General features: G+C 41.6%; 1 protein-coding gene across 1 annotated transcript in view; it reads right to left on the bottom strand.

Moving 5' to 3' along the window:
* Positions 1 to 19639, bottom strand: part of GALNTL6 (polypeptide N-acetylgalactosaminyltransferase like 6) — an 802779-nt gene that overhangs the window by 390226 nt on the left and 392914 nt on the right. Inside the window, exon 4 of the mRNA XM_054990605.1 lies at positions 13320 to 13486. Coding sequence (XP_054846580.1) covers positions 13320 to 13486 — 167 coding nt within the window. The remainder of the gene's footprint in view (positions 1 to 13319; positions 13487 to 19639) is intronic.

Raw genomic sequence — 19639 nt, 5'->3', positions numbered from 1 at the left:
CTTTAGCCAATGTGAAACTCCAGTACAGCAGCAATAAGAGTTGATACAGATCAAAGATATTTTCTGAGGCCAGTTTAGTGAACATAGGCTCTGTCTGAAGAATAAGTCACCTTCACAAGGACATACCACCCCTAATGGCGGATTCTTGACATTAAAAAAAATGGTGACTGTTCTTAAATCCACCACGCTTCTGACAAATTTGTTTGCAAGTCATATTTATATATGCCAGTATTGTGGATTCTGTCTGTAGTCTTTGTATGTCTGCATTCTCAGCATACTTAAATCTTTTTTTTCATAATCAGCTGAGCTGACACTATTTTAGTCTTTTCACATGAAATCATCTTCATCTGTTTCTGAAGCTGTCGGATCACAAAACTTCTGATGCAAAGCCACTGCAAGGAAAAATACTCACACAAAAAATATCAGAGGTCTTTTACTACATAATGTGCTATTAACAATATTGAAGGAACAACAACCCAAGTGCAACCAGCCACAACTGGAAAGCATGCCATGGTAACATCGAGACTAGACTACTCTCTACATGGGTCTCCTCTCAAAGTCAGCTCATAGACTGCAGCTAATGGAAAAGCTGGAGAGCCAGTTTGGTGTAGTGGTTATAATAACATTAATAATAACATTCGATTTATATACCGCCCTTCAGGACAACTTAATGCCCACTCAGAGCGGTTTACAAAGTGTTATTATTACCCCACAACAATCACCCTGTGAGGTGGGTGGGGCTAAGAGAGCTCAAGAGAACTGTGACTCGCCCAAGGTCACCCAGCTGGCTTTGTGGAGGAGTGGGGAATCAAACCCGGCTCTCCAGATTAGAGTCCCGTGCTCTTAACCACTACACCAAACTGGCTCTATGAGCACAGGACTCTAATCTGGAGAGCTGGGTTTGATTCCCCACTCCTCCACTTGAAGCCATCTGGGTGACCTTGGGCTAGTCACAGTTCTCTGGAGCTCTCTCAGCCCCACCCACCTCACAGGGTGTTTTGTTGTGGGGATAATAATGACATACTTTGTAAACCACTCTGAGTGTGCATTAAGTTGTCCTGAAGAGCAGAATATAAATTGAATGTTGTTGTTGTTGTTGTTGTTATAAAACACTGCAACTCGTTTACTTTCAGGAGCTAGATGGAGCATGCATATCACTCCCATTCTGTACTCACTGAAAATTCAAGGTTATGACTATTACATTCAAAGCCCTTCATGGTCTACATATTTGCAGAATGGCCATGGCAGCTTTGCCTATCTGAACAGGGCTGTGGAGCTAAATCAACAAATACCCATGCATGTGATTTCTCTGGTAGCCCCCACCTTCTCGAATAGCCTGCCTGAGGAGGTCAGAAAAGCTCATGTTCTCCTGGCTTTCCACAAACTATGCAAAACTGAATTATTCAGGAGGGCTTTCTATTTGGATTACAGGGCTGTGTCATAAGATATAGCTCAAAGATATACCTTGGTAAGGGACAGGGACTATAGACTAGGCTATTGGGTACTGTCTGCTGATGTAGATATGCTCCCACTGGGTAGTTTGATGTTGCTAAATATGTCATGTTAATTACTTGTGCTTTAATTCAGAAGGTTTCATCTCTGTGTTTGGCTTTATGCTAGTTTTCAAATTTGCAGCTACCATATCCTATTGTATCTGTTCTCATCGAATGCTCTGTTGATCATATTGTATTTTGCTTTGTGAATGTCCTAGCTATTGATTATATTGTATTCACTTGCAGTATGTAATCTGCCTCGGATCTCAGTGAGAAATAATAAACAATGTAACAAGGGATATACATGCAAATTTGCATAGATTTAAAACCATCAGGAATCCAATACAGAGTTGAAGAAATGTCTGAAAAAAGCATTACTCAGACTGATGTCTTAAATAACATAGGAACTATCCAGCAGGGTCATACTTACAGTAATAGTAGTAAAGTCTATAATCATACTTACAGCAATAGTAGTCTGTAATCATTCCAAGTATCCCTTCACTGTTGCATCTCTTTGAGACCACTTCCTTTCAGTACAGCCCTCCTATCTGAGTAAAAAAGCCTCTTGAATAAGTCAGTTTTGTGTAGTTTGTAGAAAGCCAGGAGAGGGGGAAGCTTTCCTGACTTGTTCAGGTAGGCTGTTCCATAATGTGGGGGCCACCACCAGGAACGCATGGGTATGGGCAGCTATTGATTTTGCCCATGTGTGCTGTAGCACAATCGTTAAGTGGTTCAGCTGCGAATCAGTACTCTACTTGTTCAAATCCCACTACTGCCATGAGCTCTTCAGGTGGCCATGGGTAAGCCACTCCTCTCAGCCCCAGTTCCCCAGCGTATTGTGGGGATAATATTAAAACTAACTTGTTCACCGCTCTGGATGAGACACTAATCTGTCTAGAAGAGCAGTATATAAGCACAGTTGTTTTTGTTATGTGCAAGTTGGCACCAGCAGAAAGCCCTGTTCAGAAGTGCAGGGCTGCCATGGCAAAACATAGGGAGAGAGGTGGTCCCATAGATATGGACCAAGGCCATGAAGAGCTTTTAAAAAAATATTGATTACTAAGTAATTTGTACCCAAAGTTTCTAACATACAAACGTATTCAGCAAAGCTTACCTTGATCTTTTTGACCCTTGTATACACATGGAATGGGTCTCTTTGGGCTGACTAGTATATCACACAGCACTATTGGTAAAACTGAAATAAAAATCCAGTTGCAGGCATTTTTACCTATTGTAAATTTAACCATGTCTACATTATTCAGAAGGGACAATTTGTTTTTATTGGTAAACTTAACACAGAGGATAAAATTGATTGACCTTGGCACTTTTAAATGCACATGTAATTGTGTTACTGTCTTTCTAAATTAAAGAAAGCTGATGGAGTGGCTCAGGAGTCTCAAGTGAAATGGATGACTGATTATCCCTTCTAGATTGCAAAGTATTGCTCTCAGGAGGCTCTCTCTGGCTAAAACAGGATGACTTTTCACTGTGGCATGAAAAGAACTCTCACTCCATTTTCCAATTCTCGGGATTCACAAGTTTGTGCCTGCAGCTGGTACTTTAATAAGCTAGGCTATCTGAAGAGTAGGAGGTGGCCAGGATATAGAAGCAGATCAGGAGTCCATATCTTAAAGAAGAGAATGGTTTACTAGTGTTTTAATATTGATTGCAAACTGTGTACAAGTTAAGGATATTTCTTCCTGTAGCATGCAACTGTAAAAGTATGTGTCCTGTTGGCCACCAATTACTGACACCCTTCGTTAATTAGCATAGTGTATTAGTTAATACTGTAGAACAAGAAGTGCACTGGTTGACTCTCTCCTTTGCCATAAACTCGCAAGGGGGTTTTCGGTAAGCCATTTCTTCTCATTCTCAGACCCCTATCTACAATATAGGAGATAATAAAACTGATCTACTTTACAGGGTTATTGTAAGGAGTGGCATATTGACAGTTATATTATTTTTATAATTCTTTCCTGCATGCCTGGATAAGGTTGCCAAATCTGGCTTTAGAAATCTTTGGAGATTTGGGGTTCATGCTTGAGAGGGAAGAATTTGGGGAGGGAAGCTCCACAGGGATGTGATGCCATAGAGTCTGCCATCCAGAATGGCATTTTCCTCTAGGGGAGCTGATCTGTACAGTCTGGAGATCAGTTGTAATTCTGGAAGAAATCTAGGCCCCACCATGTCTGTGTAATCCTCCAAGAATGCTGAACTGCTACGAGGCTTATGGGTGGCCCTGCTTCTCTGCCTCCAAGGTAAGCACTTAATCATTGACCTCACTATTTGGTGGAGCCATCTGGGAAGGGGGAAGTGAGGAGAGGCACAGAGGAGGTTAAATGATTTGGAAATTCTAGCTCTCAAAATCCTGTGACTCCTAAAGTGTACTCATTTCCTTGTCTATTAATTTGGGGTGGTCTTTGCTTCTTTTAAATAATTTTCAAAGTCATCTTTTCCCAAATATCTGGGAAGACACATAGGGATGTAGAAACATTAGCATTGTCTGTGGGTGGATAGGTTTTGCTGTGTTTTATTCCTGGCACAAATTGACTACTTTACTAGTAATAATTAGGACGATAATATCATCATGCATGCGCCTATACACATAATCATTATGGTGTATTGTTGACCAGTTCAATGAGGATGAACAAGACCAACATAACATCATGTTGAATCTTTCTGATAGCAAGAAGGACATCGTGTCCTCTATAAAGTGTTTGCTGATGGAATGGCTCAAGATTCTCAAGTGAGATGGGTGACTGATCCATCTCACCAGTCTCATTGACTCAATGAAACTTATTCTGGAGAAGTATTTAAAAAAAATGCCTGGTATCTAGCAGCTCCTATTTGAGGACAGGGTGTCATGCTAGGTAGAGAGATATGAAGTTGTGCAATGGCAGTAATGGGAGGTGAAACACAGGTGGCAGTAAATTGTGTGTGTATATGCACATGTGTTATCAGGTGTGGAACAATGTTTTAGGTATGACTCAGAACTAAAAATGTGCACAAACTGAAATACAAACCAAAGTTTGTCATGAACCAGGCCGGTTTTTGATTCATGAATTGCCATTTCATCAGAGCCCATTTCTGATGAACTGCCACAAATTTTAGGCCGGTTCGTTTGGTTCATTTTTTAGTTCGTCACTGCAGACAGTCTGGCACAGATCAATCATTCTCCTAGGCAACTGTGTGTGTGTGTGTGGGGGGGCTTTCTGCAGACCTGCTGCCCCGGAAGTGACATTTTCACGAATCAAACAAACCGGTTTGCGAACCGGGGCAAATTCATGAAAGTTTGTGGTTTGTGAAACATGATGAACAACGAACTGCATGGTTCAGATTTTTCCCAATTTGTGCCCATATCTACTCAGAACCCCCTTATGTGCAACACAAGTCTACCCTCTTTTGCTCTTGAAATAAATGCAAGATTTGAAATGCCTGTGCGTTCCTGGCATTGACATACAATTCCACATGCCATTTTGTTAACTGGACAAAGAAGAAAGAACTGAAGTTGCCACCAGCAATCGTTGTATCATTATACAATATCACAGCCTTTTGCTTTTGATTTAGTGCAAGAGAAGGTATATGTACTGACTCTGGGAAATCATTTGAGGTTTGGAAATATCAAACAATACCAGAGAGCCATGTTCTGCAACAAATATCTACTGCACCTAGATAATCTTAAAACTCTTCATTATATCAGAAAAATATAAGTGTGTTGAAGACCTAAAGCCGAGTATACAGAAATCTGTGTCACATCAATTATATATTGATCAAAGTAAATACCTGAAAACAAAATAGACCAGGTCTCTTTTGAAGTAAAATGAACCACACAATTAATAATTTTGGAAGAGGATTTACTTCTGACTCCTAGCAAGGATCTTTGGCTTTCTCTCTCAATTCTCAAAACATTCAGTGTTTTAGTGAGAATGCCCCGCACCTCATCACCTCCAGTTTTTTGGACAAGTCAAATCAAAACAAATGTTTAATTAAAATCGGAAAGGCAGTAATAATAAATCTACTCCACCCAAATGAAATCTAAAATACACTATTAGCTGGATATACGAACAAATGAGAGAGTTGGGGTCAGTGATGCAGTTAAAAGACTACATGAGATACCTTGTAGTTTCATTTTATGGTGCTCTGTCCAGTTACAAGCTGAGAGAGATCTGTTAAGATATTATAATCATGCATATTGGGAAGGTGTGCGCATACCAGAAGTGCACACTACCCATGATCCTCCTGATATGTGTGGTCAACTGTTCAACTGAAATGGACACCATGTATAGTGTCAGCTTCAGTACACTGAAGAAGCAATTACACATACTGCCCATTTCAGACAAAATGGTGACTGTGCATATCGGGAGGAATACTAGTAGTGTGCTCCTAGTACATGTAGTTGGATATCCCTAAATGTAATGTCTGAAAAGGACATAGGTATGTTGTAAAAGTAATCAACAGTTTCAAGGCATTTGGGTACTGGCTGATCATTCTTCTGGTAAAAGGCAGACAAATATTATGTATATTGATAAGGGTCCCTATCGAATATTGGGAGACTACAGATTGGAAGGTCAGGTAAAATAATATTTGTGCATGAACAGGGATGCATGTGAATAAATAGCAGAAAATATAAATCAGAAAACACAGTTTGTGTCTCTGTAAAGAATTCAGTGGTGTATGTCAGCAGTAGTAATGCTTTTTCATCCAATTAATGAAATGTCTAAGTTGAAAAACTATTTCGGAAAACTGGTAATGAAAGACACAGCTGCCTGACAAATGGGGATTGCAAGGCTACTCACTGGGCATCCGCTGTTGACAGGATTGGCAGTGCTAATGCAGACATTAAGAAAAGAACAAAAGATTGACTTGCAAAGGTCATTATTAGCATAGAATCAAAGGTTGTTTCAGGCTATTCTTGTGACCACCATGGAACAGATTAATCCTTCTAAAAGCCTGCTAAACCAATTATGCCAGAAGGTCTGCCTTTTGTCAATTAGACTTCATAGCATTCTGGAATGCAAAAAGAAAAAAAGAAAAAAGGGGGGGAAAAGAACAAAGGCGGATCTGGAGAGTTCATAAGTGGATGGACTCACTAAGAGATATGAAAAATATTCTAAGCAAAACCAGAATGAAATCTAAGGTTAATATCAGTACAACAACATTAGTAAAGTCATATAAACAGTTGTATCATAAAATCAAACCAGTTAATTATACATCAAAATTGGTGGCAGTGATGAAGGCTGGAAATCCTGTACACCAACGCTTTACAATGTGGTAGAAAATGGATCGATTACATGGCTCGTACATTATTTACATCATCCAAACAGTGGGTTCAGAATGTTTCCCAGGAAAAAATGCTTTTTTATATACAGCTTTGATATTTTCATTTAACTATATTACATTTTAAACCCAGGTACTGATTAAAAAGATTAATTTCACTTGGATTTATTATCTGTAGAATAGGTCTTGGGTTTGATTAATCAGATATATTGAGTTAACAAAGATATTATACCAAGAATATTGAACATACTGGACCATTGTGGCTCTGTTTCATTATAATAGTGAATGTGATACATGAGCAGCTAATTTGAGTATGGCCTACTCCCTTTCAACCAGTTGTGTGGTTCTGCCTCTCAACCTATATTGTATTCAGTTGGATACCACAATAAGGTATATGGCCCTTCTGGCCAGCAGCTTCCACTGATGAGGCCGGGGGCCGCTCTTTGCCTCCCTGGAAGGAGGAGGAGACAGAGCATTTCCATGGTATCTGGATCTCAGGCGGGGGGGGGGGGTGGAGAAAGGAGCCTTATGAGGCAACTCGGCCCAACCGGCTGGCAGTTGCTCTGCGTGCTTGGACTGAGCAGAGGTAATCTCAAGCCCGAGGTGCTTCTCCACTGATAGGGAAGAGGGGTCTGCCAGGAGCAGATGGTACTGCTTTGACAGCTGCCATGCTGAGTGGGCAGACTGCCTTGGGAAACCCCATGTGCAAGTCCTTCCCTCACTCCTGTACGGCTGAGGCTTAGTATCTTGAGCTGGGGGGATCCATTTTGCCGGCCGGGTCTTAGCCATCCATAGGATGGCTCACACCTGGGGCTTTGGGGCTCATCTAGACAGGTGACGGCGGAGGTCCAGGGGTGACCCCATGGCTTGACCTGTACCGCTAGTTGGCCCTTGCCGTATTAATGGTTGATGCTATGTTTAATAAAGTGGTCCTTTAGTTCCAAGCCTCGTGTCTGTCTCATTATTCCGACTAGGGTGGCAAAAGGGTTATTACCCAGAAAAAGCTTAAAGACAAGGAATTATTGCAAAATTATATTAGATCAGATTTTATAATCCCATCTTCTTCCACCTGGAAAGCTCCATGGATTAAATCCTGGTCTATGGAACTTTGGATGATCTGCTTAAAAAAGCTTTGCATGTTAAAAAAAACAAAACAAAACAAACAGCATATTTCCATAGACCTCAGGCAGGCCATGTGGGATGGGGCGTATAGTGCCATAATTCCATAGTTAAAGAATTATGGGAAAAGCCCCCTACGGGCTCAATGTCCAAACACCAAAGACACTAAATAAGTATGTCAAAGGATTCAATACTAGTTTCCCATACACCGCTTTCTACTGAGAGAGTAAAAATATATATCACTTTAGAGAACCATCTAACTCCCATTAGAGAACCCCAGAGAATCGTTGGGTTTTCTTTTCCACAGATGCTTCTGTTACAGAAATGCACATCTAGAGACTTCAGCATTTATTTTCCTTCCTTCGGTGCTAAGTGGACACTGAGGAACTTTAGGAAAATAATAGAGTTGCTCTTTCTATCATCCCCATATTGCAGGATTAAGGAAGCGAGTTATTCATAGCTGTTTAAAATTCTCACTCTTCTGATGCTTGCAGTGGAGGAGCAATGGATAAATGGGTGGCAGTGCAGGGGGAGGCTCTCTTTACTTCTTGGTTTTGTTGAACATTAATGGAAGATCACTGAAACTTGATGGGAAATCATCAAAACCCATCAAAAAGGAGAGATCCAAATCAGGATGCAGCTATGAGAATTTTCTTGTCTAGTTCTACTGTGTGTGTGTGTTAAATGGCTTCAGGCACGTCACTGAGGCTGGTCCCATAGCCCAAAGCTTTGCCAATACAATCCATGCAAAATTAGCTCTATTTGAGGGGAAAGCTAGATGTGACGCATGGCACAGGTTCTTTAACGTGTTGGGTGGCACAATTTTACCTGGGAACTGTAGTATTAAAAGACAGAGCTGTGCGAGATCTCTGGGAGGGAGGAAAGATTCTCTCACTGCCCTCTTCCACATCTCCCCCTGGCTGTGGCTACTACTATTGCTGAGAAACTGTTTTCTTTAGCGATCTCAATGGGGAGAGGAACGGCCAGATCTCTCCCTCCCCACCCCAATTGCCAAGTTCCTCTCCCACAGAGATCTCAAGCAGCTCTGTCTTTTCAAACTACAGTTCCCAGGTAAAATTTTGTCGCCTGATATGTTAAAGAACACATGCCAGGCATCACACCTAGCTTCCCCCAATTTCATTGCCCAAGCTTTCAATTCAGAGGTGTAGATTGGCCAGCCAGACTAATAGCCTCTTTGGCTGAACACAGAAAAATGCCTGATCCTCATCTACAGCTCTGGTCATGAGATGAACCATATTGTGAATAGCTATCCAAGCTAGTTTCCAATCACCAATAAATAAACAAACTTTTGTTTTAGTACTGACCAGGGCTTTTTTTCAGCTGGAACATGGTGGAACGGAGTTCTGGAATCTCTTGAAAATGGTCACATGGCTGGTGGCCCTGCCCCCTGATCTCCAGACAGAGGGGAGTTTAGATTGCCAATCTAAACTCCCCTCTGTCTGGAGGCAATCTAAACTCCTCTCTGTCTGGAGATCAGGGGGCAGGGCCACCAGCCATGTGACTATTTTCTTCGAGGGCAACCCACTGAGTTCCACCACCTCTTTTCCCAGAAAAAAACCTCCGGTGCTGACTAATTTCCTCTCCTTCTCTCATCCACATGTGAGGATGGCTAACAAACTGGCATTTTCAAACTCATCTATTAATTTGGAGAGCAGTCCCATCTGTATGTTCTAAATTCATGTGCAGAACTCCTCTGTTCCAGAGTTAAGTTCTTTGATACAGCAATTAGGATGGGAGTTTGATTCCTCTCACTGCCCCTTCTTAGATGTGATATGCAATGTGAAAGCAGGCTTAGGGTTTTTGGAGGGAGGGGGATATACACAGGTAAAGATTCAGGCACAGTCCTGTGCCTTCATTGCTGCTTCAAAATACAGTACCACAGTAGGGTGGTTGCATGTGTACCTTGCCACATGTGTTCATTAAATAAACACAACACAGGGTATGTATGTATATGTCCAATTCCAATGTATATGTCCAATTCCAAGAATGCCCCATTCTTATCCTGTAATTAAGGGAAAACATTATGGCTACTGGGATGTGTATGTATGCCTAAGTTCTCATCGTTCTACATAAGTGAGGGAAGAGTTGTTGTCAAGAATCCCTGTTTGGGTGGTGGGTTAAGGAAATGGTACTACTCAAAATCTCAACAGTTACTTAGCCTCTCACTTTCTCCTTTCCAATCCTTAACCCCATCTCTCTCATCTGAGTCCCATCTAGATTTTAAAAGGTGCACTTGCTCTTTGAGTTTTCTATTATCTAAATGCCGGAATTTATTGGTGATGTTATGCGTGAACAAGCTAAAGATTCTTTTTTCTGGTCTGACTGCTGAAGCTCTGGAAAAAAATATGTATAAAATCAAGGCATACAAAATAACTTTTCTGAAGTAGTTTGGCAGAATGCTCAGTATGTTATGCACCGGAACATTTTTCTTGTCTGTCATCGAAAGCCCTTTATGTGTACCTCAATGTTAGCATTAGATAAGAATGTAAAATAGAAAATTCACAACCTTTCCTTTATCTATTTTTATAGCCCTCTCAATGTGCTAAACATTTACCACCTTGCTAAATAACTGCATTCCTAACTAGGTTGCCTGTCTCCTGGCAATTTCTTCCCAGTAGACTTTTGAAGAAAAAAAGTTTTAGCAATAAAGGGTCTCATGAGGACAAGTCTTAATCACTCTGAAAATATTTTAAGAAATGTGTATGCTGCAAAGCCCCCTCCCCCTACACAAGAATCTCTTGAAAGCAACACGGTATTGGTAGAAAGCTTTTCTCCTTGATGTAACAGAAGCCTAACATTTACACAATGGTTTTCCAAGGGAGGTTTCCCACCTGCATTTAACAAGCCATAGCTGTTAATTTCCTCTCCATGTTGTAAGCAAACACGCAAAGCAAATTACTATTTGTTCCCAAAGTAACATGCTTTGGCCTACAATGCCAGTAAAAAGAGACTTTTATTTTGCTGGAGTGCTATGATGAAGAGCAGATAGGAGAATTAATATGTCCCCTCTCTGTGTAGAGAAGAAAAAGATTGTCTAAGCCTAGGAGGTCTAACTGCATAACTATTCTAACTGGTTGCTTAAAAGGCAGGGTATTTTAGGGATCACAAACCTGGGGCCTATCGAGAGTTCTGAAGCACTGTGTCAAGGGTCTTTGGCCCAGTTTATACCACTAACAGAATAAAATAGTTGAATTCCTTCAATATACTACTTCAGACGGAAGCTGGGAAATCACAGGATTGAATGCTCCTCCATGAGAAAATTCTCCCAGTATCGAGTAGAATGCCACTAAAGATGACTAATCTAAATCTCTCTCCCACATGTTCTGGTTTTCTGTATCCAAGGAAGCGTTAAAATATTTTGATATCAACTAAATGCACAGACATCCCATATGTTCTTTTTTCTTTCTTTCTTGAAGCATCCACTGAAATGATGCAATGTTATCTTATATTTATCGAGTTCCAAGATCCTTTGGTCACAGCACAGATGCTCTCGAGGGGGCATTATTTACTCTCTTATTATATGACTGCTGTTAAGCCGTATTACCCAAGAAGAGTCAGTCCATCAAGTTCTACATTGCAAGGAGAATGCCATCAATGAGGAACTAAGAAAGTCACATACGCCACAACTCATCTTGAGCTTCAAATGTGTGAAATGAAATCCCTTCTAAGATACACTCCATCATAATGCTGCTCTACCAGCATCTCTTAGGACTTCTGGAAATAATTTGAAGCATCCCAGATAATAGGTGAAGCTTACCATCCAAGAATTAAATCAGAGATAATTTCTCTTCTGTTCAGCCTACCAATATCCTAAGAACCATATCAGTATGTTTGGAAAGCAATATTCTGATCAAGTGCCAGAAAAGGTTCACCATCTCAAGTGCTTGAGCAATTGTGAACAATAAAAATCAAAGACAAAGCCCAACATATTCAAACCAAGGCATATTTCTGAGAGAACAAATCTTATTGAACCATGAATCAAACATGAAACAATGGTGTCTTGAGCCATCAATTCAGTGCATGAAAAATATTTCAGTTATTCTTTGTAGCCACTCTGAGAAGACAATGGAGTCATATCTATTCAGATTACAAAATAATGATGGAACAAGAAAAAAAATGAACAGCATCAAAGGCTTTTTGTGAATCACAACTTCCCTTCTCATGTTAAGTGGGGATATATAAAAGTCTGCTCCAAAACATGTTTACTTGAAAGCTAGCCTCACTGAGTTCAATGGGACTCACCAGTCAATACCCTCAGATTACATTCTAAATCCAACTGAAGTAAATGTGATCTAGGCTGCATTCCTAACCACCATATACAAGGAAGTCAGAAGTCCCATTGAACTATGCCTGGACTTATATCTGAGTAAACATATCTACAATTGACCTACAAAAGAGAATGTTCAGCTTTAAAAATGGATCTAGGCACTCCAGGAAGTCTGGACTGTACCCAATGCATCTAGAACAATTATGTATATGACATCAAAATTTGCTCATCAAACCTCAAAGACAAAATTATAATATGGCCATTTTAATGTATATTCTGACATTCAGGTTAAATCAAACTGTCTCATGTAACAAAACACAAAGTGGGCAATCTGGTAAACAGCTTCCCAAAAGGTCAGAGTTAATAGGTTTTGCTCATGACAATAACACCAAGCAACAAAAAAATGTTTCCAGCATTAGTTATCTGTAAAACAGCAGATCCAGTATTACCAAAGGGTTATGTGCATTTAGGAAAACAACATAAGAGACTGCAAACCTTCATTTGCCCTTGGTACAAAATGTATCAGACTTTGGATGAAATCAAACAGAACAATTTAACCATGAATTCCTAATTGGACATACAGGTAATAAGCAATTCATAGGTAAATGAATCTTTCTTCCAAGAGTGAAATATAATTATTGTTATCATTTCTAGAGATGGGCACAAACCGAAATATGAACCAAAATTAAGCACGAACCAGGCCGGTTTGTGGTTTGCAAACCACAGTTCATCAGATCCCATTTCTGACAAACCGCCATGAACTTTTAGGCTGGTTCATTGGGTTCGTTTTTTGGTTCATGACTGCAGACAGCCTGGTGCCAATCAATCAGTTTCCTAGGCAACAGGGGATGGACTTCCTGCAGAACTTCTGCTGACCTGGAAGTGAACTTTTGCTAGCTTGGAAGTGAACTTCTGCTGGCCCGGAAGTGATGATTTTCTGACCTAGAAGTGACGTTTTCACAAACCAAACGAACTGGTTCGTGAACCAGGGGCAGCTTTGTGAAAGTTCGTGGTTCGTGAAATTTGATGAATCACAAATCACATGGTTCGGTTTTTTTCTGGTTCGTGCCCATCTCTAATCATTTCTATTAGAAATCTAATCTGCAACAGGTGAGGGTATTCATCCTGCTTGCTTGCCTTACCTCTGTCACTGAAGTCATCCACAAGAATTATTTCTGCTATCAGGATATCTGGTGTCCTGTTGATAATGCTGTGTATGGTTCGCAAGAGTGAAGTCCAACCTTCATTATGAAATGGGATAATTATACTAGTATTTGGAAGCTTCTCCAAGTATACCTTGTGCTTACAGCTGAGGATAAAAACAAAAAAAGATCTGTATAAGAATATGAGAAAACCAATGCTCACTACCATTCTTTCAACCATTCCTCCTGTTAAGCTCTCTATAATTTTCTATAAAATGAACTAGAATACAAAATACCACTCATGAATATTGCTAATATTACTTTCCAAAGATGTTTTGTCTGAAGTCTTCTTGTTGGGTATGAACCCCATCTTGAATTCAGATGACTTTTTATTATGACTAATATTTTAATTTCTTTCTTGTAAGTGAATGCTAAATGTTTCAGAAGGTAAAAGATATAAACATAATAAACAAGATCCTTTATTTCAGATTATGTGCGTTCTTTAGTGCTTCATGATACTTAGAGCTCTCTGCCGGGCCACTCGGAAATTTATGTTCCCCATCCCAGGATTAAGGCCAGTTTGGCGGACCTCTACCGAGGCGATGGGGTCCACCTTTCGGAAGCAGGCAATAACATATTTTTAGATGACCTGAGGCAAGGGCTATGACTTACAGTAAGTCATCTGTGGGGCGCGAAGGCCTGAGCAGAGGTTCGGCCTTAGCGTTGGCAGGATTTAGTTGGGGGGATGTTAGCGGGATGGTGAGTACCCTTGGCACATCCCCATTGGTGGGGATATTAGGGGCCTGTCAGGATTGGCTGGCATGCTTTATGGTGGCCAATTGAGAGGGCAGGCTGCCTGGTGGGATCCCCTGGACAAGTCCTTCCCTCATGATCCACGGCGGGGGTGCTTGGAGCTTTAAGGGGGAAACCATCCACCAGGCCAGCCAGATCCCAGCCATGCATTGGATGGCTTGCATCCGGGGCAGCAGGTCTCACCCAGACAGGTCAAGGTGGGGTTCAGGAGAGTGACCCCAGGGCTTTATCTATACCACTGGTTAGGCCCTTGCCAGGGTTTTAGTTGTTGCAGTTCATGTTGTTGCCAAAATAAAAAGTGGTCCTTTATTACCCAAGCCTTGTGTTTGCCTCTTTATTCCAACTGGGGGGGCAATTTGGCCCCTACCCGGTCAGCAGCCAAAGGCTTGAGACCGGGGCCACATTTTCCACTGCAGAAGATAAGCAACAGCGTTCCCCCAGCCTCTCAGGGTCACATGGGTAGGGGGTGGGGCTAAGTGCTTTATTAGGTCAGCTCTGCCCCCTCCGAATGACAGTTGCCACCTCGTGCTTGGCCCACCCACCCTCCCAGTGACAGTGCAGGTTTAGACTGGTCGCCTTTAGGGGACAGGAAGGAATTTTTTCTTCTTTTCCCTGAGTGGACTTGGGAGGAAGGTTTTTTGACTATCTTGTATTGCTTGCTGGAGCAGTGGCTATTGGCTACAGTGATGCTGTATAGGACATCACTGGCAGGATTTAGTTGGGGGGACATTAGCAGGACGGTGAGTACCCTTGGCACATCCTCACTGGTGGGGGTATTAGGGGCATGTCAGGATCAGCTGGCATACTTTACAGTGGCCAGTTGAGAGGGCAGGCTGCCTGGTGGGATCTGCTGGACAAGTCGTCCCCTCATGCTCCACAGTGGGGGTGCTTAGATCTTTAAAGGGGAAACCATCCACCAGGCTGGCCAGATCCCAGCCATGCATTGGATGGCTTACATCCAAGGCAGCAGGTCTCGCCCAGACAGGTCAAGACGGGGTCCAGAGGAGTGACCCCAGGGCTTGACCTGTACCACTGGTTAGGCCCTTGCCAGGGTTTTAGTTGTTGCAGTTCATGTTGTTGTCAAAATAAAAAGTGGCCCTTTATTACCCATGCCTTGTGTCTGCCTCTTTATTACGACTTGGGGGGGGGGGAAGTGTCTCTGTGTGGTTATCTAAATCTGTAAATAATCTATAACCATGTTCAGTTTTTCATTTTTGTGCTCTTTTCTGTCATAAAGGACATACTTTTGGACACATCAAAACTGATGTTATAAGTAAAAAAAATACAAAGTAAAAGATTCAGTAATTATCCAAAGTAGAAATCTTTTTAAAAAATGAAATGAAAAAGACAGGCAGAGGCTAAAGCAGAACTTGTCTCCCTAGTCGAAGAGTTGGTTGTCTGACATAAATATGGCCTGCTTGTGATTTGACTGTTGACCACTGTGTTAATAAGACAATCAGAACTACCACAAGATGTGAACTTGTCCTTCAGACTGGGTTTTTTTATTAAACTATGGGAAGGAGAGTTTAACAATTTTTGTGCTGCCTCCAAGAAAACTAAAGTCTGTCTCCCATATTGTTTGAACATGGTGTGCAGAAGAGTTCACAGAAGCTACAAGAGGTCCACAACATGTCTGTCAAATTACTGGTAAGGATGTGACAAACATCTTGATACAATTTAACTGGCTTCCAGTTGTTTTTCATAATCTGTTCAATGTGCTGTTTTTGACATGTACAGTCCTAAACATTCTGGGATCAGTGCTCTTAGGAAGCACATTACACGTATTCAGATAATTTGGAGAGGGTCCTGCTCTGTATACCATCTAAAGTGTTACACATCAGTGCATTCTCATTGGCAGAGCCAAGATTATATCTCTTTACCATGAACATTATGCGGCACTATCCCTCTCAACCTTCAAGACAATCCCCCATTAGAGAGCTTTTAGACTGGGTTATAAATTGATTTAAGGCTGAGCTTTTGGTTTATTTTTCTAGGCTGAGGTTTTATATTATTCTGCTGTTTCCTCTCTCTTTGGGCTGATTGGCCAGAGATTTCTTTTATTATTTCTGTGGCTAAACATCTATATTTGTATTGATATTGTACGCTTACGTGGTTCTACTGACCAAAGAGGAAGTTATAATAATTAAAATCAGTAAACATGTAGACATTATTATTTAGGCTGATCTTATTTTATATGATTGAAAATTAGAATAGAGGAAGTCACTAACAGAGATGGGCACGATCCACATTATGATAGAAAAATCCCCACGATAATGGCGATCGCACGATCGGGACCCGGTGGATCGTGCTCAGGCACGGCCAACGAGCCAGCGGTCGGGAGGGGGGCTGGATCGGGGCTTGATCGGGGCAATCGTGCTCGGATCGGGAAGCCAGACACTCAGGCGCCAGCAATCTATTCCCCTGGCAACGGAGCCAGGGGAATGCCTGAGCTCTGTTTGCCCTCCTTCTGTCGCCCTGGAAACCCCAATGGAAGCCCAGCTTGCCTTGATCAGCTGGGCTTCCTTCCAACCATGGAGCAGCAAAGCAGTCACCAGCTGGGAGAAGACACTCAAGGGAGGGAGGGGGAAGGGGGTGTTCTGTAGCCATGGGCAGTCCAATCTCATCCCTGCAAACCCTGATAGGCAGCTCTGACAGCCAAACACAAACACAGATGCCGCTGGCATCAGCCACCATTCCTGTATCGCTGGGAACAGCAGGGCGCCCCTCCGCTTTCGCCTCCACGATCCACGATCCACAATCCATGGATCGGAAATGGGAGATGATCGGTGTGAATCATTAATTCGGGATCATTGCTGGCGCCGATCCACGATCAGCTTGATTGGTATTTTTGGGGGGATTGTGCCCACCTCTAGTCACTAACATACAAAGCACATGGCAGTTCAGATTTCATGGCCAAATCTAATATTTACAGTTCCATTCTGTGATATGCCCTACTTTCCTGATGAATTTGTATTCAAAAGCATAGGCAGACACTAATGTAACTTCAGAAGTGCAACTAAATACCCAGCATAACCAGGACCATTAACTATAAAGTGTAACTGCAAGTATACCTCTGGAGATAAAAGCTCATATCACCAGCAAGTGCAAATGTACATCCAAATGTAAATGGAAAGACATAAAGGTATTTCATGAACTTCTTAATTAGGTGCCGACTACATTTATATAATGCCAACCACAAAATTACTCGCTTAAACGTTCATCATTTTACAAGTATGTCATACACCATTTCAATAGTGAAGCAATGCGGAAACCAAGTAATGAACAAAGAGGGGATATTCTTTACTTGTAATGGGCAACAAAATTGATTATGCACAGGTCCCTCAATCAAAACACAGAAATTCAATAGCAAGAGAACATCTTTCCTGACTGATTTATTTTTAGTAACCTGTGCTGACATAAACAAATAAACTGCATCCATCCATTGTCTGTGCCCAAAGTGCAGCCACGGAGCAGTTCCACCTAATGAACTGCTTGCAGTTAAGCTGCCTGCTGAAGTTAAGATCTATGCATATTGTGACCTGAGAAATCTACTCCTATGAACTTCCTGCTCGGGATGTGGATGGTGCTGCTTGTTAATATTGCACCCATTACTGGCTGAGGTTTCAGTTCTTCCTGGATGGGGTCATGCTCCTACCCAAAGCTCAGATTTATGGCTTGGGGGTACTGTAAGGCTGCATCCACAGATTGCCGGATTTTGCATTATCATCACACTCAAGCAAGCATTCCCAACTGGATTTTCCTGTGTAGACAAACCCATCAGTTACAAATGACTGCTACAGTACAACATGCAGCAATGTGTGTATGCAGCCTTAGATACCTCAAGATGGAAACATAGTTTCCAAAGACCAAGGCTTTTTTCTGGGAAAAGAGGTGGTGGAACTTAGGACCGCTCAATGACGTCACTTTGGGTCAGCTGGAACAAGGGGCGAGTTTTTAAAAGCTTAAATAGCCCTCAGCAAAAATGGCCACATGGCTGGTGGCCCCGCCCCCTGATCTCCAGACAGAGAGGAGTTTAGATTGCCCTCCGTGCTGCAGTGCGGAGGGCGATCTAAACTCCCCTCTGTCTGGAGATCAGGGGGCAGGGCCACTGGCCATGTGACCATTTTCAAGAGGTGCCAGAACTCCATTCCACCACGTTCCCACTGAAAAAAAGCCCTGCCAAAGACCCTTAGCCAATTCTGGATGGTACCAAATGCAATGCTTAGCCAAGAGGCCCAATCTGCCCATAGATATCTTGGCAAAACACTATTTCCCTATACTTTCTGTAGGTATTTCTACCTCCCTTGACTTATTTCTGCTTTCTGACTACATCCTGATGAGCTTGATTAAATGCTGCTAGTATTCTAACCATGAAATCCTATTCAGAGTTACTCCAGTCAAAGGCCATTGGGTTTGATAGCCTTTGACTGGAACTGAAACAACTCTACATCAGATTGCACAATAAATTTTTGAAGGTGTACCTAATCAAATGTCTTTTACACTAGTCTCTGGTTTTACTCTTAGTTGCATGGTCTTTATTGTTACCTGTATTTTAATTACTTCTATATCTCACTGTTGAAAAAGCCTGGCAAGTAAAAGCTCAGGGTATGAGACATACATGTTTAAATAACTAAATAAACTGACTCTCCAATATAAAACAGTGCCATTATTTGACACCCCTTACCAACCCAAGGAAACGAACCCTATATTTGGACATCATGGCAGACTAGAATTAAACTGCAGTTGTGCACAAACAGAACTTGCTGCTGTGCTATCAGACACTTACCCCCCCTCCCCTTCCCTCCAAGTACAAGACCTGATGAAAAGCTTTCCAATTTGATTAAACTCCAGTTCACCTCTGTGTATGAACAGCGACCTCACTGAATTGCACCTTGTCCATTCCTCACAAATTGAGAATCTAAACTGTAATCAAACTGAGGTGTAGAAAACCAGATTTTCTGAAATTACTCCAATTCGTTGGGATGTCTCTGTTTTCCAGTTACAGTGAATTGGGGCTTGATCAAGCCAAGAGGTCTTGCACAAAGCTCTGCCCATAAAGAGGACTGAAGGAATTGGGTGTGTGTGTGTGACGCACAGCATTTGTGCATGAATGGAGCTTAATTGCATTTGCTGTGATATACAACTGCAGCCAGCGATACTATTTTCTTGAGAATTTGAGAGAATTCAAGGCAACTCCTGATGCGTAGTTAAAGTTGTGATTTTTATTTGACAAATGCTTTTCGGGGGATTTTTGCTATTTCTATTGGGAATCCATGGTCTGATCTGACAATTTACAATTTATACAGGAAAAATTTAAGCACACCATTCATTCTGATAAACTCTGCAGAACTACTTGAAAAAAATAAAATCAAATACAGGCTTAACATCACTTAGAAAGATTGAACATTTTAAAATCTGTCTAGAAAAACTGGGCTAACTGATTATTGATAAACCCTATCTATTTTTAGGACATATATGCCATAAATTGTCAAGTTTGAGCATTTCCT

This window comes from Eublepharis macularius, chromosome 10, assembly GCF_028583425.1.
Source record: "Eublepharis macularius isolate TG4126 chromosome 10, MPM_Emac_v1.0, whole genome shotgun sequence".
Taxonomy (NCBI): Eukaryota; Metazoa; Chordata; class Lepidosauria; order Squamata; family Eublepharidae; genus Eublepharis; species Eublepharis macularius.
Note: the sequence above shows the minus strand (reverse complement) of the source record. Positions and strands in the feature narration are given on the sequence as shown.